We start from the raw sequence: 22,795 nt of genomic DNA, 5'->3' as shown, positions 1-22,795 counted from the left end.
CGCGGCACCGCAGTGGCAGTTTTGGTTTGTTGGTTTTATCATCTTTCCTGTTTCCCTAAGTTCCAACAACATCCAACAACATCTCTAAGTTCCAATGCTCGCAGAAGCACTAGGGTTGAAAAATGAAGCAGAGGAAGGAATGTGCGTGGGCCCCCCACCCCCGGGCATGGAGGAGGGGCGAGAGTGGGGCCAACACCGGGCAAAGGCTCCGGAGGCAGGCGGGTGGGTCGGGGGGCGGATGGGCAGAGATCGGAGAGAGCACAGGGCACGAACACCATCCGCAGCGAAAGGAAGCACAGTACGCCGCTGAGCCATCGTCTGAACGTTAGGAATTACTCGCTGAGTAATTGCTTTTAAAGAAACAAAACCAGAGATGGAGGACGGTGTTCCCCGAGGAAGAGGAGACGTGTCTAACAGTTGCTCAGCAACACCAAGGACAAGTGTCTACCACGGGACACTCCCTGGGCCAGGCACCGAGGAGGCAGCAGCGCCCGGCCCCCCTGGAGGGATGGGGCCACAGGAACAAGCAAACGGACCAGTGGGCAGAGGGCGAAGGGTGCCCCGCAGGGAAACAAGCCGGCTGAGGAGGGAACGAAGAGGGTAAGGCGTTCTGGGGCAGGCAGGACGTGCTGTGGCCGCCCACGGCTCGGACAGGAGAGCTGCATGAGCAGCGGACGTGTGAGCAGAGACCGGGAGGAAGTGAGTCATGCAGAAATCCAGGGCAGAGGGACGGCAGCACCGAGGCCCTGGGCACGGACGTGCTGGTCTGTTCTGAAAACGGCGGGACACGGCGAGGGGTGGAGGGGAGGAGAGGAGGCCAGAGAGGGACCAGGCAGGTCCTGCGGGCCTTGAAGGCTGTCATGAGGCCTATGGCTGGCCCCTGAGTGAAAGGGGAGCCCTGGATGGCTTTGCAAAGTAGCTAATCCGGACCTCACTTCCAAAGGATCACAGACGCCACGTGCAGCACGGCCCTGGGCACAGGGGTCTGCCAGGGGCCCAGTGAGGAGGCCACTGTCACCAGGCAGGAGGTGGTGGCTTGGAGCAGGGCGTGGGGCAGAGGTGCTGCCCATATGAAGCCAAGGAGCTGCGGTGACTGACGGGCGGTGGGGTTGTGAGGAGACAGAGGAGAGCGATGGGAAGGGGGAGCTGCCGTGTGCAGAGACGGACAGCACAGCAGGGCGCGGGGTCAGGGGGAGAAACTGGGGCCTTGGGAATTCAACTCAGCTGACACCTTTAACCCAGAAACCACCTTTAAAAATAGATGACCTGATTAAGAACAAGCTCCCCTCAGGTATGTTCCCGAAGAAAGGTGCCTTGCCCCGTGTCCCTGCGGACTTCAGAAAGATGCTACAGGGAGAACCAGACACAGGGGCGCTGCAGGAGGGCCAGGTGAAAGGTGCAGACACGGATGGGACTGGACAAGCCCAAGAAGCCTAGACCCACGGGCTCTGGCCAGCCGGCCACGTCCCATGTCACAGAGAGGGATGGGGACCCCACGGCGGCCCGTGTCCTTGCATCTGGTCACACGGTCGGAGAGTGCTGCTCAGCGCATGGACATGGGGACCTCGAGAGGCGGGGGCCATGAGAACAGCACCAGCAGAGCCCTGCGCCTTCACTCCCATCCCAGCGCTGGCCCCACACCTGGGCTGCAGGCAGGCTCACAGACTCGGGCGGTCTCAGGCATTCGGCAGCCCTCTTTTCGAAGCTTCTTTGTTTCACTAAAAGTACCTTTTCCTCAAACCACAGAAATGAGATAACACCGGGCCTTCGAAAGACACCTGCCCAGGGTTCCTGACAGCCTGAGTGGGGCATTCACGACTTTTCCCCTCTTCACACTCCTAGGTACTTCCCAAAAGCCCCACTGGAGCCACAGGGTAAAGAACCACACTATCCACACCTCGGATAAAAAGGGGAGCCAACAAGAGGGGGTGGGATGGAGAGAATCCTGAGCAGAGGGAGAGAAGAGGGGGGGCGGCAGAGAAGCAGGAGCAGGAGGGAGGGGAGGCGGGGACAGGCACAGAGGCCAAGGGGGGAGCAGAGGCAGCCCTGGGGAGAGGAGCGGAAGGAGGGGGAAGGTGGGGGGAGGGAGAAGAGTGGGAGAGAGGGGCAGGGGAGGAGGGAACAGGGGCAGAGGCCAAGGTAAGGTGGGGGAGCAGGAGCAGGGGAGGGGTGGAGCAGGGCAGGGGAGAGGAGCACCCCTTCCCAGAGACCAGCACCTGGCTGGCCAGGCCTGAGCGCTGAGCACCCAGACGGCGGCGCTGCTGCTCCAGGAGCGGAATAAAGCACAAAGACCAGCTGGTCCTCAGTTTCCTCCCTGGGGCCTCTGCTGTTCAGGGGCTCCCAGTGACACCCGGGATTCAGGTCCAAGGGCCAGTCCTCCCAGGGAGATCCCAGGAAAAGTCGGAGCTAGCTGGAGCTCTCACCTTCCAGCTACCTGGAGCCCACCTGGCCCTCAGGGCACCCGAGCGGGCGCACACACCTCCCGCAGCGCTGGGCGGTGGTTGCCCCTAGAGGGGGACGCTGGGTGCAGCTGCCCACCGCCCGGACCCCAGGGAGCAGGAGTGCGGCCACACGGCCTTCAGAGGCGTCCCACGACGCCCAAGACAAGCCCTCTGCTCCAGGCTCTCTGACAAGGCCCTCGGGAATGAAAAGGGCCCCTCCTTCCTCAGGACCCCGAAGAGCATGGAGAAGGCCGGAGCCCGTGTCCTGAACCAGCCCCCATCCTGCGTGGCCCTCACTGTGGGGCCGCAGGGCCCGCCTGCTGAGCCCAGGACTCAACCTCCTCAGCCGCAGACCAGGCTCAGCTCCCACCTGGAGCAGATGACCTGCTCATCGGGGCTTGGCGACAGTCTGCGCACAATCGGACTCGCCTCATCCATCGAATGCTCTCACCTACCGAGCATCACGGCTTAGCCCAGCCGACCTTAAACGTGCTCAGACGCTCATGCTAGCCCACGGCTGGCAAAACCAACCAACACAAGCCGAGCCCACACGAAAGGGTTGAATGGCTCATGTAATCCACTGAACACCGTACAGAAAGCGAGAAGCAGCCTGGGTGCCCGCGTAGCGCTGCTGACCCTCGTGATCGCGAGGCCGACCAGGAGCTGTGGCCGCTGCCCCTCACCACGGGAGAGGAGCGCCCGCGGAGCACTAGCCCGGGAATCACGAGCCCGGGGGAAGATCCAAACTCAAAATTCCAAGTACAGTGTCTACTGAACGCGCACTGCTTTCACACCGTCATAAAGTCGAACCATCGTAAGTCGGAGGCTGTCCGTGTATATAAACACATCGTAGCCACCACGGAGTGAGGACCCAGAATGGCAACAACGTGGAATTATTTGTCCATACTGCTTTCCCCAGCTTTGTGTAACAAGTCCCTCTCTCTCTGTGCACCAGAAGCCCCCTCCTCACAGCCCCGAGGCTCCCACTATGCCATCTTGGCATCCCTTGCTCCCCAGTCGAGCCAGCTTTGTGTCCAACCAGCTGCCAGCCAACCCCCCCCCCCGCCGGCCTGCCCTGCAGCCCCCAGGGAAAGCAACCGCCTCACCCACCCACCCCCAGCCCATACCCTCGGGCCCTTCCCCAGTCTACTCCCCTACTTCCTTCCCTGCCCTTCCATCCCTCCCCCTCTGCACCCCCAGGGGCTGCCCGCGGACCCAGCCCCAGCCCAAAGCTGCTGGAGACACCCTGGCCAGAAATCTTCCATGGCCCTTCCTTCCACAGAGGAGAAACCCTGTTTCTTCCAGATGCCCTGTGCCAAGCTTTGCTTCCCTGGTTCCAAACCTCCCAGAGGCTTCATGGTGAGCTCCTTCTTCTGGCCTTCAGAGCCCTCAGGACCTGTCCTTTCCTGCTTGCTGGCCTCTGCCCCCTCCCGACCCCTCCCCCGCCAGGCCTGGGCCTCAGCAGCTGCTTCCAGTCCTCAAGCACTAGCCCTGTCCCAACACCGACCAGCCCCTGGGAGGCTCCGGCCCACCTTCAACTTCATCTTGAATTAAGGTGCCTACTCCAAGCGTCTTGGCTGATGGCTCAGCTACAGCAGCACCCGCCCACCGGCTTTGTTCCCCATGTGCACCTTAGCACCTTCTGTGAGTTTCTGGAGTACTGAGTGTGTGTGTATGTGCCCCCACCTGTCTCCTCACACCAGAACGTCAGCTCCTGAAGAGCAGGGCCCGGGGTTCTGGTTCCCTGTTTCTCTCCAGTGCCTACACCAACAGCAAGTGCCCAACGAATCCTGGTTGAATGAGTAAACCCTGTGGGCACTTTCCATAAATCACCTCTGGGTCACAGGATCCTGCAGGGTGGGCCACATTTCCCCAGTCACCTGCTGAGAGTGGATTGCAGAGCCAGGGCCTGGCGCCAAGGCTGGACTGCCTCCTCCTGCCACCCCGGCCCCACAGGGCTGTCCTCCAGCCGCGGGCCCTGAGGGGGCAGCTACCTAAACCTCACTTCCAGGGTGAGCGGCTCCACTGACCCCTTTCCCCCAGAAAACACCTCTCCTCCCCACCTCCATCTACAGGGACACTCTCCACCCTCAGGCCAGACTGGATGCTCAGGCGAGGGAGCTGGAACGAGACCGTGCACCCAGTCTCGCTCCCCCAGTAGTCACGGCTGAAGGCCCAGAGACCCCATGTCCTCGAGCCCCACCACTGAGACCGGGCGGCTCTGTGGGCCTCCGGACCGCATGTTCTGCCCTCGGCCCAGTCCCGCTCCCACGCACAGACGCGCGCGATAAAAATGAACGTCCCCAAGTGTCATTTTCTTGGGCTTCAAAGCAGCAGCCTTTTGCACGAGTAAATATCAAGTCAATGCTAAGAGCAGAATGAGCTGTTAAGTTCTATTTGCTACTTTCATCCCCAGGCTCATAACAGAGCACAAGCTAAACAAAGAAAAACAGCTCTCCGCCGACGAGATGACATTCAGCAGGTAGAATCATTTCTGTGGGCACTTCTCACATCAGTGATTTGCTTCTCCAACATTGGCAAATATTTGCCACTTATGTCTTTTATGTAACGTGGAGATAATATATTCCACTGTCTTCCAAGGCTATCTTAAATGCCTTATAAAAACAGGCAATTTACTGGCTGTGTTTTCTCCTGCCACTAAATACAAATCCAGTAATTGTTTAACTTTGAAAGCTTTTTGGTGTGAGATTTGATACTTAAACAGAATGCAAAAGACAGAAAACACTCGTAACGGCACCAACCCAACAAAAGAATCTTATTTTTACATGTTAACCTTTCCTCCTGCCCGTGCATAGCCGCTTTCCCCATGAGTCCTGAAAGCTTTGTTCTGAAGTAGGATTTTAATGTCCACAAGTTAGTCCACTGACAAAGGCCACCAGAAGACTAACGGGGGCTCAGCTCCTGACCCAGAACTGCAATTCCTATCAGTGTATCTTGTCTTCACCAACTACCTCCGTGCCCCCTACTGTCAGAAACCGCTTAACTCAACCAAGAGGACACGTGCAAGCCACCTTGACTCGGCAGTGACCACAGCGACCACGTGCATCGGTGCTCTGAAAATCAAGGTAAGGGGTAAAGAGGCCAACGCAAACGAATCAGGCAGATGAGTAGCACCGTTCAGCGTTCACTGTGTGCTGGACCCGCTCCTAAACACTCCGTATGCATCCCCTCCCCGGGTGTGCCCCCTCAGCACAGCCAGCACCACTGGGCAGGCGACCGAGGACCCCAGAAGCGCTCCAGGCTTGCTCCAGTCACGGGGCTGGAGAACACCGCCCCGCACTCCCAGCCAGCAGTTGTCCCAGAACCTCTGCCCTCCCCACACTCTGGCACCTCCCCACACTGCCTCGGGACACAGGTGTGTTGGCGGGCTGGAAAAGCAAGTGGCCAAGGGACGGGCTCAAACCCCACGACTAGACTCCTTGGCGCCCGATCCACCTGACTTCCCAGCGTCCTGGTGAGATTTCCACCCCAGCTCCTCCTCTCCCTGACCCACGTTTCGGGACGCTCGATGCCCATCGCTAGTCACCAGAGCGGGGTGAGGATCACAGGTCCAAGCCCGCTGCCGTGACACAAAGTTGGGAAGAACCGAAGTGCCCGTCGGAGGGGCGGTAAAGGAGTCCCGGGCACACAGCCCGTGCGGGCCGCGCGCGTCTCTAGCGCTACCACGGGAAAGACGCTGTGAGGTTTAACGTGGGGGGCAGAGCAGCACCACCACGCGTGGGGGGAAACATGCACAGATGCACGGACCCCGAAGCGCCGCTCCACACGCGACTTCTGAGCTACCACAGAAGAGTCACGTCCGCCTCCCGTCCCCGTGCAGGACCTGACAGCCGCCATCTCGCCAGTCATCGCATTCCCTCCTGAACCCGAGGGCCAACCCGCCCCGTGGCCTCCCGCCACGGTGACAGACAACACAAACCTCATAGGCGACATCCCTGCCAAACGACCGGCCTGAATCTCATCAGGAGGATACGAGACACCCCCGCTGAGGGGCGCCGCACAACAGCTGGCCTGCCCTCCTCAAACGCCCTGGCGCCCGGGAACACGGTGCACGCTGGGACCCCCTTGGCTGACGGGGAGGACGGGCGGGGCGACACACACTGCGCACATCACTGGGGCGACTGGCAGGAAGAGAATGTGCACCGCGGATGAGCTGAGCGCACCATCTCGCTGTGCAATGTTCTGACGGTGTCTCTGTGCTTGGGAAACAGACAGTGGTGCTCTCAGGGGCCCAGGGGTCCAGGGTCTCCAACGGACTCAAACGGTTCGGGGAAAGCACGCAGACACACAGGCACACGCACAGGATGAAGACGGGGCAAAGTACAAACGATTGGTGAAGACAGGACTCGCCTGTACCGTTCTTGCAACTTTCGTCTACATTTGAAATTACATCAAAATAAAAAGTTTAAGACGTCACGTGCATCGTCATGTGCGTGATCTGACCCCAGCGCCCTCAGCAGCTCAGCGTTAAGAGAACGAGAGGCCTCCCTTCCTGTCCCTGGAAGAAGACACCTGGAATCACGCGAAGGAGGGAAAGCAGGCCTGGGGAAGAGGAGAGCGACACGTTTTTACCGCACATCCTCTGGTGCCGCGTGACTGTCTTACGTGTGCGTGAGCAAATCAATCAGGAAAATGAAAACGCAGAAACTCGCGGGAAGGAACCCTTCTGCACCCACAAGGGGAGCAGCATCCTCAGGGACGCGGCCTATCCTTCAGCTCCATGCTCTCTCCGCCTCCGCCCGCCTCCCTGCTGGGCAGCCCAGCCGCGTGCCTCACGCGCCACCTGCTGGCGGAGCGGGGCACTGGGGCTGAGGCGCGCCAGCCCTCCATGCCACCCTGGCACCCACCCTCCACCATGCGTGATCTCGTGACCGCGGCCACATCCCACCTTCCGGAGAGCCCCCGCAGCCAGCAAGATGCGCGATGCAGCGTGGCACTCCGCAAAGAAGAGACGTACCGAGGAAAGGACGCAGCTTCGAGGGGAAGCCCAGCAAATGGACTTGGAGGCGAGCACCCGCCTCAGAGCCTGGTGGCAGAGCGGCCCCACGGCCATGGTGACCCCCGAGAAAAAACCAACTCCAGGAGATGGGGCGGGAACCAAACAAAGTGAAGAAAACATGCCGGCTCCTGGCCGCCGCTGTCAGACTCCCACCGACCCCCTCCTTCCCGCAGAGCTGACTCATTACCCTAAAATCGAGGCCCGGAAAGGCTTCACACAGAAACCCTCAGGCTACAGAGGAGCAGTGTCTGGCCCAGTTAAGCTTCCAGAAAAGCCTGTAGAGGTGGGTGCGTCGAGGTGAGAGCAAGTCCCAGCCCCTCCGCAGGGCTGATCCCTCGCTGACTGTACGGCCTGCTGGCCCTCCCACCCCAGCCCCGCCTGGGCTCCCAGGGTGTTCACGGCCTATCCCACACTTTACACCAAGGAAGGTGTAAAGTCAGCAGCACTCAGGACCCCGGTCACCAGCTCTGTGTCCCCACGAAGACTCTGAAAAGCAAGGACACCAAGCTGGCCAGTCCTGTGGAGCAAACCAGTTCAGCCCCAAGAAGCCAAAGGTGTTCAATCGGAGCATTAAAAAATAGAACAGAACAGAAAATACCGGATCAATGGCCCCGGAAGCCCATGACCAACACACAGCTGAAGTAAACCTCAAGGACAAATGGCTCATCTCTGTGACTCGCGCAGGACGGCACAAACACATCGCCCTCTGACAAAGTAAACCACACGTGGTGGCGCAGGTGCACGTGCCCTCCGCCAGCGGGGGACTCACCGAGGTCTGTGTTCGGGCCGGCAAGGAGCTGCTTGAACTTGTCGAGCCAGGAGGCCTCTCGTTCACTTAACGCTGAGCTGCTGAGGGCGCTGGGGTCAGACGTGCCACCCACGGCGGCCGCCACCAAGTGCGGGAGAGACTGGGACCGCTGCAGAGGAGCAGTGTCACCGGCGCTGTCTGGGGAGAGAGCGCGCAGGGGGTGAGGATGGCCTCCTGGACCCCCCCCCCTACGGCCCTGTTCCCCAGTAAGAAGGCTCCCACCCGCGCCACCTGCCCTTCGGGAACGCCACCGTGCCACAGCCATCCCCTCCTCCCCTAACCGGCCAGTGCAGACCCGCGTGACCGGGGCAATAAAGTGAAACTAGTGAACACCGAAGAAGCCCACTGGCCTTATTGGTAGAGCGTTACTCCCTGGGAAAACAGACGTGCCTCACACAAAAGCAAAACGACAACCAGAAAACTCCAGACCCCCCCGGCTCCCCCACTGCTAGCAGGCCTGCCCAGGTGACACAACCCAAAGATCTGCTGGTGCCTGTGGGGCTCACCTGGGCCTGAGCACAGAAGGAAGCCACCGAGCCACACGTGGAGGAGCATGAAGCCCACAAAGGCACTGCACCCCTTGGATCTCCCCAAGCCCCATGAGGGAGGCGGGCAGGGACCATCACCAAGAGAAAGCACAGGAAGCTAGAGCGCATGCAAGCAGGGGAGGGGCAGCAGGCTGCAGGCCTGCCCAGCACCCCCCGCCCCAGGGCACCACCTACCACCACGCACAAAGGCCCACCGACAGGGACACACAGGGCCGAAGTGAAACCGTGCATTAAATCCAGGAACCCGGACCAGGAAGAGCCACAGAAAAGAGCCCAAGGCCCAACACCCACTCAGAAAGAGCCACCAGGGACCAACGAGGGGCCCACAGGAACAGGCAGCACCAGGCTGTACACCCCCAGGTCTAAATACCCTTGAATGGTCACATCTCCCAGAACTGAATTTTAAAGTAGAGGAAAAAACCAACTCCAGGAGATGGGGCGGGAACCAAACAAAGTGAAGAAAACATGCCGGCTCCTGGCCGCTGCTGTCAGACTCCCACCGGCCCCCTCCTTCCCGCAGAGCTGACTCATTACCCTAAAATCGAGGCCCGGAAAGGCTTCACACAGAAACCCTCAGGCTACAGAGGAGCAGTGTCTGGCCCAGTTAAGCTTCCAGAAAAGCCTGTAGAGGTGGGCGCGTCGAGGTGAGAGCAAGTCCCAGCCCCTCCGCAGGGCTGACCCCTCGCTTACAGGAGGTGTCCCCACTGGCCTGCCCTCCGGGAGGCCCGGGGCAGCGATGCTCAGACCCCCTCCTCCCCGCCCTCGGAATCTGCCACTCCGCTGTGCGTCATGATTCCTCAGGAAAGACGATGGGCGGGAGGAGGGATTCCTCGTTCTAACGCGGAACCAAACGTGCTGAGTTTTACTTCTCCGCCATCTTAGAGAGCATCCCTGTGATCTACTCCGACATGTAAGGACCACGTCGTCCTGAGCAGAGCACACATCCGGTCCCCCTCTAAGATGGGACGGGCAGGGTTTGCAAGGCACAGTGATGGCCCCTGCCCCCCGAGGAAGCAGGAAGGTCAACAGCAGGTCTCCCTGCTACTGTAAGTGGAAAACACATCCGTGTCCCCCTCCGGGGCAGCCAGTGTCCACCCAGGACCCACTTGCAGCTCAGTCCCCATCAGCGATGGACAGTCCTCCCCAGCCACGCCCACTGAGCCCTTCGCAGCCAAAGGCGCAGGCTCCCCATTACGCCAGCGGCACCCTAGACCAAGCAAAGGGCATCTGACTTCAGATACAAAGGTACAGATACCTCAGACGCTGATTAAGAAAGTCAGGACAGTTGAAAGGTAAGCAGGAGGCGCGGGGAAGGCCAGCCGGAGACCCCTGCTGCAGCATCCCGGAACTTTCAGGCTGCCATCTACCCAGGGCTGAAGGCCAAAGGCGAGGGCAGCCAGCAGGCCCTGTGGACGCTGTGTGGGGTGACGTGAGCTCCCACGGTGGCGCACCATAAAGGGACAGGCACCGACACAATGCCGGCAGTGGGAAGGGCAGGCAGCACTCTGATCAGACTGGGCCCCGTGAAACACAGCGTCCAGGCCCCAGAAACACAACTCCGCTCCGAGGAGCACAGTCACATGAAATGGCACTCACAGGTCCCTCACCTCAACAGAGGCCTGGCCTGGCCCTGGGCTGTGGGGCCGGTGCAGGGACAAGAGTGGGGCAGAACATGGAGGGGAGAGCCCGCGGTCACCAGGCCCTGAAGACACCTCAGTTTAGCTCAGCAACATTCACGTAATGACACAGGACCCCAAAGGGAAACAAAGGTAATGGGACATGGTCCCTGCCTTGGGGGAACTTGCAAACCACGTAGATGAGGTGTGCAGTCAGCCAGCCCAGCCCACCCGGCACCTCCCCTCGGCTGGGATGGCCCCACCTCCTAAGCCTGGAGCCTCACCCTACCGGTAACCTTAGAGACATCACCTCCTCCCTGAAGCCTTCCCTGACACGTCCTGGCCCTCCTCAACAAGACTGAACTGGGACTTCTACCCGTGGGTGCTTCTGGGTCCTGTCCATCACTCCAAGGCTCCATTCCACCCACGGAGGTGAAAGACTCAGATCCTTGTGTTTCCCCACTAGACTGCCTGCCAGTCAACACATCTGCGCCAGGCCCAGCCCAGTAAGAATGAGGGCTGACGTGGTCGTCTTAGCGCCAACACCGAGTAAGCCATCCCCACGACTAACAGCCCACCAAGGGAACTGAACACAGGCCCACGAGTTCTGCGCACCACTGCCAGCCACCCGTGGGGTCGGCTCCCTGAGAGGCCACCTCGGGCTCCAGAGCGGCCCTCTCCCCCTTGGCACTGTGCACGGTCGGGCCAGAGAGTCCCCTGGGGGCCAGGCACCCTGGTCTCTGCCTACTTCATGCCAGGAGCACACACTCCCTGCCTCAGATGTTAACAGGAAAGGTCCTAAAACAGGACCTCATGTCCCCTGGGGGCGGCATCACCAGCGAAGAGGCCCTGCTCTCTGTGGGGAGGTCAGCAGCTAGCAGCAGGCCCTGGCCTCAGACGCCCTGGACTTGAACCCTACCCCACTGCTCAGCATGCTGGGCGAGCCACGTGACCTCCCTATACCTCCCCCGTAAGCTCTCTCCTAGACTGGCTGCAAAGTCAGAGGGATCTGTTCATGACGAGGGCCCGAGACAGTCTCTGCCCCACAGTAAGCGATGGATAAACACTAGCTGCTATCATGAAATGAGCTGCTCACAAAAAGCCTGCTCAGAAAGCAAAGCAAAGATGGTTGATGCGCAAGCGGGTGGAGGCAGAGGCAAACACAGTAATCGGCCCCTTCCCCAGCATGAGCCGCTTGGGGCATCCTTCACCTGGCTTTTACAGGAGGAGGCCACCCCAAGGCTCCCCACCCTGGCAGGATGCAGCCCAACTGCATACCTGGCCATGGGCTGAATGCTGTGAGGACCCAAAGTCCGTATGCGCAAGTCCTTCCCCAGACGGGACGGTGTTAGGAAGAAGGGCCTCAGGTTTAGAGGAAGTCAGGAGGGTGGGGTCCCCTGATGGGATCGGTGCTCCTGAGGAGTCACGAGACAGCCTGTTTCCCCTCTCTAGTCTCCCCCATGTTGGGATACTATGAGAAGGCAGCTGTCTGCGCCCCGAAGAGAGCCAGGACCCAACCATGTTGGCCGCCTAACCTGACTTCCGGCCTCCAGAACGAGGAGACCTAACTTTCTGCTGCTCATGCACCATCGGCCTGTGGTGCTCTTCGCAACAGCCCCACGGCCTGAGAGAACAGGAGCCTGCCTGCTCAGCCGAGATGGGCCCCCACCTCTACGGGTGCTGAGGCCCGCCCCCCAGCAACTGCTCAGATGGCAGGTGTCACAGAGGCTCTACCCAGGCCCCAGAGGCGTGGGGCACAGCAGAGGGCAGAGGAATCCGGGGCACCTGCCAACTTGAACAGGCACCCAGGCTGAGGGTACTGCCCGGCTGGGGCGCGCAGGCGGTAATCGGCATAGGATGCGTCAGTCTCGGGGAACCCCGACCCACTCGCAGAAGCCCTAACCAGATTTTCATTTTTAAACTCAAATACTTTGAAGTTCAGCCTATTTTGGAGAAAAATAGTTCAGATTCCAATATGAAAACTGGTCAAAGGAACTAATTCACAGCGTTCTCACCCACGAAGACGTGTGATGTTCCAAACATTAGTCAGCTCCCGGGAAGGGTTTCTGAAAACTAGACAGGGGGATGAACGCCAGCTCCGTGGTCCCAGCAGGGCAAGCTGAGGCTGCCCGATGCCCTCTTCTCTCCTCTGTAAACAAGGGGCAGTCCCCCTGACCCCCAGAGACCCTGGGAGAGGGAGGCCGTGAGTCCGCCGCGGTGCAGGCCGGCCCCTCTGCCACCAGCTCCCCACGCCTCACTGCCTCACCTCACAGATGCTCACGTGTCACCTTCTCAGGAGGGCATCTGGACGCTCTGACTGAAGATTACGCCCCAGGTCCAGGCTGCTGTCGCCACCTCCCACCTCTGTCTCGACCCAGGGCGCTTGTCTCTTCCCCGCACGCTCCAGGCCTCCTTACTGACCCAACGTGTAGGTCGGTGCTTGTCCCCCTCACCAGAACACACACTCCAGGCCAGGGACTTCCTGGGGGCACCCCAAGCCCTAAGAGTCTGGCCCATCACAGAGTCTCATCAAACACTGTGTTGTTTTACATCATAGACACCCCCAAAAACAAAAAGCAAAACTACTGAGAGCCATCTCCAGAAAGGCTACTGAGCACCAGGCACGGGGTACAAGACAGGCGCTGATCGCATCCTTGAGTTTATGACCTGGAGGCAGTCATTCCACACCCCAGACTCTGCCCCCTACAGACTCTGAGCCACGTGCAGGTGTCCCGGCGGGGGAGGGGGTGTCATTGGAAGCTGCCGGAGGAGGTGCAGCCTCTGAACGTGCAGTTGGCCTGGCCCCTGAGCTGGAAATGTCCCCCTGGGACAACCGGGGCACACTTAGAAGGGAGACACAGTCCCCTGGGGCCTGGTGCTCACTGTGGGCCTCTCACAGCCAGGCCACGAAAGCCACACACCACACCCTCCACCCGGAGGAGAGAAGCACTCAGCTGGGGACACAAAGAAAAGTCTACGGCTTCTCCTGCCTGGGAAGGCCTGTGGGCACGTGGATCACAACCTCAAGGTCTTCCAAGGGCACGAGCTCCTGTGGCAAAGAGGACGGAACGCCCGCTAACCTCCCGCACCGAGAGGCCTCCAGCCCCTCTCCCTCGCAGCACTGCCCGTCATCTCCTCGCGCCCCCGCCCACCTGCAGGACAGGATGTGTGGCTCTCGCTGACAGACTTCACCAGCCGAGGTCACCGCTCGGGACATAAGGAGGCTCTGCCGAAGGCTGTGGCTCCTGCTCGGGGCCCGGCGCCTCCTGCGGCTTGCGGCGCTCCTGCCGCTGGCTGTGGTTGCGCAGGACGCGGTGGGCCGTCTCCATGACCACGTCGGTGTTCAGGCTCTCGGCTGCCACGGCCAGGAGCCCGTCATCGTCCTCGCCGGCATCCCAGGCGTCGCTGGTGTTGCTCTCAAACTCCGGGAAGGTGCTGATGCTCTTGGCCTTCACGGGTGTGGCGGGCGCCTTGGGTGCGCCCTTGAGCAAGCTGCAAAGCAAAGGCAGACTTCAGCTCTCCCCTCGGAGGCTGGAGCGGACTCACCCCACGACCGGTCAGAAAGGAGCCCATGGATGAAAGGTGCACATTCAAGCTTCCAGTGTCAACTGAGCTGAGGGTGAAGAGCAAGCACAACCCAAAGAGGCATCCGAGAGAGGACTCCTGGGGCACCCAGGGGCCTCAGTCGATTAAACGTCTGCCTTCGGCTCAGGTTGTGATCCCGGGGTCCTGGGATCGAGCCCCACATCGGACTCCCTGCTCGGTGGGGAGTCTGCTTCTCCCTCGCCCCCCTCCCTACCCCCCCACTCTTGTGCCCTCGCTCTCTTTCTCAAATAAATAATCCTAAAAAAAAAACAGAAGAGGACTCCTAGGATTCGGGGGCAGGAAGGAGAGGCTCTCGAGGGGCAGTACCGCTGAGCAGTCTCTGCTCAGTGACAGAAGCCACTCAGGAGGAACCCCAGCACCGCAGTCACGGCATTCACAGGGAGTCCCCAAACCTCACACGGGCCAGTGCCCGCAAACCTCCTAAGGCAGCAGTGGGGGCGGCGGGGGCAGGAGCGGCTGTCCTTCGGCGTGCAGACGCGACACAGCACCACTAGAGCAAGAGCCCCTGCGGGGGGCCCAGTGACACCCGCCAGCACGGGCGGGGGGTCACACCAGCCCCCTGCGTGGCTCTGGTGGAGGAGCCAGACACAGGGGCAGAGCGTGCAGTGGAGGGCAAGGGAAGTGAGCTGACCACCGAGAACAGGCCCGGGGCCAGGCCCTCCCGTCAGCTAAGGGTGTACCAGCTTCGTGCTCTCCTCCACTTTGGGCTGGGCTTCCTCCTCTGCCCTTGTCCGGAGGACCAGTCGTGCGAGGCCCTGACGCGTGTCTGCTCGAGGGAAGACCACGCTGCTCCCCTCAGGACCCCGAGGAGGCCGGCGGGTCACCAGGACGCCCAGGCGCGTGCGTGATGCAGCATGACCACAGGCCTCACTTACGTGCCGTGTAACAGTGGGTCGAAGGGGGGGTGCTGGGCGCCGTACACATGCCGGATGCTGTTGAAAAAGAAAGGAAAACCGATTAGCTTCTCTCCAACTTCCTCAAGAGCCCACACTAACTCGGGAAAAGGACCAGTTCCCAGTTACCTACACGCCTGAGCAGCAACTCTCCCTCAGCTGCCACGGGTCCCGAGGGCCCGTCTGGAAGGGATGAATGGCGCCACACAGGTCCACGCCACACACACAACGGGGCATTCAGCCTGCCGGGCAAATGGGCCTCAGCCCAGGGAGCCGCAGCCCTGACCGCATCGGCAGGGCCTCAGGCGCCGCTGCCGACGAGGCTGCTGGGAGCTGGGAGCCACTCAGCATCGCCCAGTTCCAGCAGCCTCTGCTCCCGGACCGTGTGCCAGCGGCAGGACTACGAACTAATGCTGAAATGCCCGTCTGGAAATTCCCATCTGCTGCCATTTCGTCAAAGACAGAATGCAGAATCACAAAAAGAAGATAAATGTGTTTTTTAAAGACTTAATGATTTTATTATAAAAGTTTTCTGGGGGCGCCCGGGGGGCTGAGTCGGTTAAGCGTCTGCCTTCAGGTCAGGTCATGATCCCAGGGTCCTGGGATCGAGCCCCACATCGGGCTCCCTGCTCCGCGGGAAGCCTGCTTCTCCCTCTCCCACTGCTGCTCCCCCACTCGTGCCCTCTCTCTCTCTCTCTCTCCCTCTCTAATTAAGTAAAATCTTTTTTAAAAAAATAAAAATTAAATTTAAAAATAAAGTCTTCTGTTCATCAGAGTAAACTTGGAAAACAGATGGAAACAAAACAGCCCCCGTGGCAGACACCAGGGCGGTCCACTGAGTGGCCGCACCCGCGCCCCTTCCTCGGCGGGGGCGTCCAGCCAGGGGAGGCCCTGTGACCCAGCGCAGCTCAGTCACCAGCAGTGTGGGCCCTTCCTCATCTGCCTGGAACACACATGTGAGGCCTAGAGGTTCCCCAGCCTCATGCCACCATGAGAAATGAGCAGGAGATATCAACCACCCGAGAACGCGGGCACGGCAGGAAGATGAGAAAGAGCACGGGTCTCGGGGGCACTGCAGCCCTGCCAACACCTTCATCTTAGCCCAGCACCAGAACTATAAGACAGCAAGTGTGTATTATAAGCCAATAGGGTTATGCTGATTTGTTACAGCAGCAGGAGAAAACCAAAAGAGAACAGAATGGTGAAAGACAGGTGACAAAGCCATCCTCTTGGCTTATGGAAGCTTAAAGGTCTCTGTGGTTAAGTCAACCTCACTTTTATGCGTTACACGGGGCTCTCCTTTGAGGACTCTACTTAAAAAGGCCCACCCCCAACTGTCTTAGTCCATCCCGGCTGCTATAACAAAAATACCACGCATGTGGCAGCTTATAAACAAAGACATTTATTCCCCACAGTTCTGGAGGCTGGACGTCCAAGATCAAGGTGCTGGCAGATTTGGTATCTGGTGAGGGCCTCAGCTGGTGCCTTCTGCTGCGTCCCCACCCAGCGGAGAGGCAGGGAAGCTCTCTGGGGTCTCTTTTATAAAGGCTCCAATCCCACCCTGGGGGACTCCAGCCTCAGGACCTCCTCACCCCCTCAAAACCCCCACCTCCTAACACCCTCAGTCTGGTGGGTAGGGCTTCCTGTGAGTTTTGGGAGCGCACGAACATTCAGCCCAGCCGACTTACTGAGATGGCATAAATCTCCAACTGTGTCCTAGTTCCACACTTGTGTGGTTTTATTTTTTACCCTTGAGTATTGAGTCACCTAGAATTTATTTTATTTTGCTACAGACTGTAGAAAACTTTTTTTTTTCTTTTGACAGAGAGAGAGATAGCGATAGCAGGAACACAAGCAGTGGGAGTGGGATTGGGAGAAGGAGGCTCCCCGCCGAGCAGGGAGCCCGATGTGGGGCTCGATCCCAGGACCCTGATATCATGACCTGAGCCGAAGCCAGACGCTTAAGGATTGAGCCACCCAGGCGCCTGTAGAAAACTTTTTTAAAAAATAATCCACTGCTCCAATGACATTGGTTAAAAACCTATCCTATTCCCTACTGGTTTGCAGACACTGTCTTCAATACGCAGGAGATTACTCTATGCTGGGGCATTTTTTCAGTTTTCCATTCATTCCTCCATGTCTGTGCCTGTGACACAACATTTTAATTACAGAAAATGTTCCCTTTTATATCCTAAAATGTTTCAGCAAAATTTAACGGACATTCGATAGCCCCCACGTTGCGACGGGGTTCTGAGGAGTACGAGGCAGGCAAAGACAAGCACACTGGACTCCAAACTCGCACGAACCTTTAAGTTTACCTACAAAAATAAAAAAAAATGAATTGGCGTTTATAATGTTCTTGGACAACAAAAACATGGTAAACTGGAATATTATTCAGTGAAATAGTCATCAGCTAAAAAATAAAGTGCTAGCTCACGCTGTAACACGGAAGAACCTTGAAACCATCACGCTACGCGTGGGAAGCCAGTCATGAAAAAACACCTATTCTGGGGCGCCGGGGTGGCTCAGCCGTTGGGTGTCTGCCTTCGGCTCAGGTCCTGATCCCGGGGTCCTGGGATCGAGCCCCACGTCGGGCTCCCTGCTCCGAGGGAGGCCTGCTTCTCCCTCTCCCACTCCCCCTGCTTGTTCCTGCTCTCACTAACACTCCCTCTCTGTCAAACAAATAAAAATCTTAAAAAAAAAACACCTATTCTATGATTTCACTGACATGAAATGTCTAGAAGGGAGACAGAAGGGAGACTAGTGGTTGCCTGGGTGGAGGATGGGAGACTGGGGTGACAGCAGAAGACTACAGGGCTTCTTCCTGAGGGGACAAACATATTCTAACGTTGACTGTGGCAACGGATACACCGCAGTACCACTGACTTTCACCCCTTAAATGAGGGAATGGTGTTGTACGTGAATTTTAATGGGTGAACTATTATTATATGTGAGTCTCAATGAAGATGTAAGTTTTTAAAGGCAGCACAGTTTCCACCTGGTTCTCTTGGGTTCTCTCTTGGAACCCAGCCACCAGGCTTTGAAGAAGCCCACATGTAAGCACTAGAACCACAGCTTCCAGGGGGTGTCCCAGCTGATGATGTCCGGCATCAACCTCGACAGGCGTGAGTCACCAGCCTTCTTCTGATTTCCCTCCCAGCCTCTGAACCTTCCCAGTGACACCATGGAAAAGAGACCAGTCTGACCCACAGAATCCAGGAGGGTTTGGGGGTTTGTTGTTGTTGTTGGAAAGAAAGAGTATCAGCCCACGGAGGTCATGCACAACCCCTCTGTCGTGGTCCCTTTCCAGAAATCTCTTGGAGGCTTCCCCGACCTTGGTAGAAGGTTTCCTGTTTTAAGAACCAAAGGGCCTGGGTAATTGCTCTAGGCTTTAGCTTCCTCGTCTCGGAAATGGGAATAAGAACGTGTAAGAAATGAGACAGCCATAAATGGCAGCAGCTTGATTACCGCCAAGTGACCTACAGACAGCATTCACCGGTACTATGCACCTACCTTGCTGGCTTGCACCCTTCCCTTATGTCTCAGTACACGAATAGGGCTCAAAACCAGCAGGCAGTGGGCCTCTGCCCTCTATGTGCAAGGCATTTCCATGGGTCTTGCAGTGTTACCACACGCTGCAGGCCCCTTGCCTCCCAGGAAAGCGCCAATGCATTAATTCTTCATGGGCACACCACTTGTGTTTATTGAGCAGAAAATGTTCCAGCAAAGTTCAAGCTCAGACTAAAAGGCATCTCGTTTTATCTTATTAAAATTGCATTTTTATCTGGTCTTGCATAGCCAAAAAGAAAAACAGGCTTCATCTAAAGCCATTTTAAAAGAATAAGTAGCACATCATGAAATCATTCTTTAAAAAATATGTTCACCAATAAACTTTTTAATGAATTGTACTGCTTAAAAACACCACAGTAACTCATTGCTTTAAAGAGGACCCCAGTGATTCCTCACAAAAAGCAGATACACACGACATAATGCCACTTCTAGGCACACGCCATGAAAACCCCTTGTGTAAGGATGCAGGAGGCAGGTTCAGCGATGTCGCTAACGCTAAAAAAAAAAAAAATTTAAGAAAAACTTTTATCCATCATCAACTGAAGAATGAATTCACATTATCCCTTTGTCCATTATCAACTGAGTAACAAATAAACAAACTGGAACATACACCTATAATGGAATACTAACTACAATAAAAACGAAGGAACTACAAGAACCAAGATCGGTGAACTTACAAGCCTACCACTGAAAAGTAACTTGAATATGCACAGTATGATGTCATCTATAAAAAGTTTTTAAAACGAGAAAATGAAACTATCTACCGTGTCGGATACATACATGGTGGTCAAAACTCCCAGCTCATGATGGTGATGAAAACAAACGGAGAATAGGATGGGAGCGGAGGGCTGGGGGTGGAGGGGACTCTGGGGCCGGGAAGAGGATGCAACGGCTTCAACTCCGAAGAGCCAAAGTGCGCAAACAGTCCCGAGGCCCATCGGTGGGTGACCAGGCACACGCCGGAATATACCGTCAGCTTCCAACAAGGAATGAAGGGCTGACAGCCGCTCCCACGTGGATGAAGCCTGGAAACATCACGCGCAGCGAAAGGAACCAGTCACGAAGACCACATTCATATGATCCCACACACATGAATAAGCACATGTCCAGAATAAGCAAGTCTACAGAAACAGAAAGCAGATGAGTGGCAGCCAGGGGCTGGGGAGGAGGGACTGGGGAGTCACGGCTGCTGAGGCAAATGCTCTAAAATTGACTATGGTGATGATCGTCCAACTCCACAGACTAAAAACACTGAACTGTACACTTTAAGTGAGTGAAATAGAGGACAGGTAAATGATGTCTCCACAAAGATGCTGAAAGGAAGGGAGGAAAGGGGGAGGGAGGGAGGGAGGGACGGGGAGAGGCGGAAGAAGCAGGAGGGTCTCCTCCCTGACCGGGTGTCCGGGAAGGCGGCTGTGCCACGGGGGGTGAAGGCTGGAGCAAGGCAGCACTTCTGCAACAGCCATCCGGCTGGCCTTTAAACAGGTCCGAGTCTACCTCTGCAGCCCCGAATGACAGAAGTCCCTAATGCCACCAGCCCAGAACAAAACATTTTAGTAGCTTCAAGTGAAAATGACAGACATGATATCACCCCTGAACTAAGACCACGAAACTTCAGAAGGATTCATTGGTTATCAGCAGGCCAACAGTGGGGACCACAGCTACATTTTCTGGGCGGGCGGGTCTCCATCCTGTATATAGTATACGTAGTGTATAGCGTTAGCGACCACACAACTGGGTGGCCGGGAAGGACTCTCAGATGGAAGAACAAATGCACGAGAACTCACGATGAGTCATGGACCCAACCCTGTGGCCGCACAGAGGTTCCCATCCAGCTGAGAGGGAGGCGCCCAGACCAAGGACCGCACCACACAGGGCAGCCCAGGGACAGGCAGGTGGAGAGATGGCCCCCAGGATGGCGCCCGGAAGAGCACCCCCCGACAATAGCCCCTGAGTTCTCAACAGAGCACACCCCTCCTGCATGAGGCACAGGGAGTCACCCCTGCAACGCCCCCACCAGGAAGGGGAAGGCAGGCGACAGAGACAGTAAAGCTGAGATTCACCACAAGCAGGAGGTGGGAGCGAGGGGCGCCCCCAGGCAGAGGGGGTCACAGGTGAGGGCAGGCTGGAGACACGGGTCAGCTGGGGGAGGCCCACAGAAGAGAGACGGGGGCCCCTGAACAATCACCGCTGGCTCCTCAGGACTCTGCTCCACCACCTTTACAACTCGGGGCAGGGAAAGTATAATAAAAACCAGAATCTAAAGCTGTCTGAGTGCCCATTTGTGGATGGCCAAGTGCTCAAGCCTGGTCCCCCTTGGAGAGCACCCTTCATTCGGAAGACACTGGCTGCGCACCTGCTGCAGGCAGCGGCACCGGAGCTGGAGAGACGCCAGGGAGCCAGGGACACAGGGAGAACCCCTGCCCGCCCCCGGCTCCCACGATGGCAGGCGATCATCTGAACACAGGTGAGCAGAGCAGCGGGAGAAGCAAGAGGGCGATTCTCTCCCGCGTGTCCTGGCAAACATGTCTCTGGTCTAACTAGGACGCCCCACCACCAAGGCCCTGGCTTGGCAACAAAACTGACGAGCCAGGGACCAGGATGGCTCTCTGTTCCTCAGTGAAAGGCTGGAGTAGCAGGGCTGCTTTCAGCCCTGAGACAGTGAAGCGTGAGAGGAAGGGAAAGTACGGAAAAGAAGTGTCCGAAGCACCTAAAAGGAAACCAAGAACCTATGCCGGCATTTAGGATGAAGTGCTCGCCCGCAGCTCGGGCGCGGGGCATCAGTGGGCAGGTCGGGAGCCCCCGCCGCGGCCACCACCTCCCCAGCCACCAGCCTCCCCGGCCGGGCTCACAAACGATGCTGCGCCCCCTCTGCGCTCAACATGCTTTTCTGAAATATGAACTCAATTGGCAACTGATTTACCATTAGGCTCGCTCTAACACACAGCGATGTTCCCCAGGTTTATAAAATATTCAGAAGAAGTAAGTTTTCCAAGGAAATTAACTTTAGAGGGCTTCAGAGGAAAATGCGTGAAACACCATTATCACCACAGCAAACAATTCCATCGTCCCTCCACCCACAGCAGAGTCTGGAGCTCTCGGCCCCCGCGGAGCCAGCTGCAGGCACACGTGGCCCCACGGACCCAGACCGGAGCACCTCTCGAGCTGTCCCAGCAATGACACCCGCGCCACCCCACCCGGCACTGCCGCTCAGCCTGTCCCACACGCTCTTGGCCGTCCAGTGCCCCCACGGGGCCAGAGCTCCCCGTGAAAGGGACAGGATTTGTCTCCTGTCGTGCTCCTTGGGGCCCCCAGAACCCAGCAGAGACTCGGGCAGCTGTTGAGTCGATCAGCAGGTTGCTCCATGGACAGTCTCTTGAAATAGATCTTGGAAATGAGCATGTTTACAATAAAGTGCTCCTCCACATGAGAAGAGGAACGTGTGAACTCACAGATACAGGGGACAGGCTGGTGGCTGTCTGATGTGGGGGGAGTCAGGCAAAAGGGTGAAGGTGGGCAGGAGGCACAAACTTAAATAAGTCCTGGGGAAGTGATGTGGGCAGCACGGTGACTACAGTTAGTAACACGGTGTCGCAGACTTGACCGCAGCTGACAGAGAAGACCTCACAAGTTCTCACCAGAAGAAAAGCAATCTGAACCTTGTGTGGTGGTGGAGGTTAAGGACAGGCTGTGGTGATCATCTCACAAGATATACACGTATCAAATCATTACACTGTCGCCCAAAACTCATACAATGTTCTACGTCCACGAGACCTCCACCCAGACAAAAGTGATGGGTGTGTATTATGGAAAACAGAAGATACGATGAGTAGGAGGAAAGGAGGCTTTGGAATCAGCAGGGAAAGTGTATAGCGTGGTGGCCAGCCACCCCCAAATCCCACCTTCCCTCAATCCTCCTGCCCTCGTCTGGCCTCCAGACGCACCTCGTCCAGCCCTCCCAACCTTGCTCTCCATCCCCCCATGCCACCGCACCCCCTTTCCTGCCGGCCTGTCCAGGGGCTCCTCAGACTGTTCTGCACATTCCTGACCTCCACACCCCACACCCGAGGCCCCAGCCCTGCCTTCTTCCCACTTTACGTGAAACCACGCGCTTTCCTGATGCTCCTGACCGTCTCTAGGTAAAGGGTTCTCAAACCGCTGCCTCTGGGGCACCACTGGCAACTCAGCCACACGCTCCCCTCCTCACATTAACGGGTCCACTACGGAAGTCAGCTCTGCCCCAGTTGCCACACCTCATGCCCACTTCTCACAGTGTCCAGCCCCGGGACAACC

At 57.8% G+C, this 22,795-nt stretch overlaps 1 protein-coding gene across 1 annotated transcript; it reads right to left on the bottom strand.

The window, feature by feature from the left end:
• Positions 1 to 8,237: 8,237 nt before the first annotated feature.
• Positions 8,238 to 15,382, bottom strand: LOC135363087 (TBC1 domain family member 22A-like). Its single transcript, XM_064583781.1, has 4 exons — positions 15,219 to 15,382; positions 14,915 to 14,971; positions 13,586 to 13,925; positions 8,238 to 8,407 (listed from the first exon to the last, which is right to left on the bottom strand). The coding sequence occupies exons 1-3, from the start codon at positions 15,380 to 15,382 to the stop codon at positions 13,622 to 13,624; spliced, it is 525 nt and encodes a 174-aa protein (XP_064439851.1). The 3' UTR covers positions 8,238 to 8,407; positions 13,586 to 13,621.
• Between the last annotated feature and the right edge of the window lie 7,413 nt (positions 15,383 to 22,795).

Source organism: Mirounga angustirostris, unplaced genomic scaffold, assembly GCF_029215605.1.
Source record: "Mirounga angustirostris isolate CCGP_5_RB_7025 unplaced genomic scaffold, mMirAng1.0.hap1 SCAF_18, whole genome shotgun sequence".
Taxonomy (NCBI): domain Eukaryota; kingdom Metazoa; phylum Chordata; class Mammalia; order Carnivora; family Phocidae; genus Mirounga; species Mirounga angustirostris.
This window is presented reverse-complemented; position numbering and strand designations above follow the sequence as displayed.

Coding starts and splice junctions, on each gene's coding strand:
- LOC135363087 (XM_064583781.1), bottom strand. CDS start 15,382: ATGGCAGCAGATGGGAATTTCCAGACGGGCATTTCAGCATTAGTTCGT. Junction 14,972..15,218: donor CCTGAGGCCCTGCCGATGCG/GTCAGGGCTGCG, acceptor CTTTTTCAACAG/CATCCGGCATGTGTACGGCG. Junction 13,926..14,914: donor GACCCACTGTTACACGGCAC/GTAAGTGAGGCC, acceptor TTTGCTTTGCAG/CTTGCTCAAGGGCGCACCCA.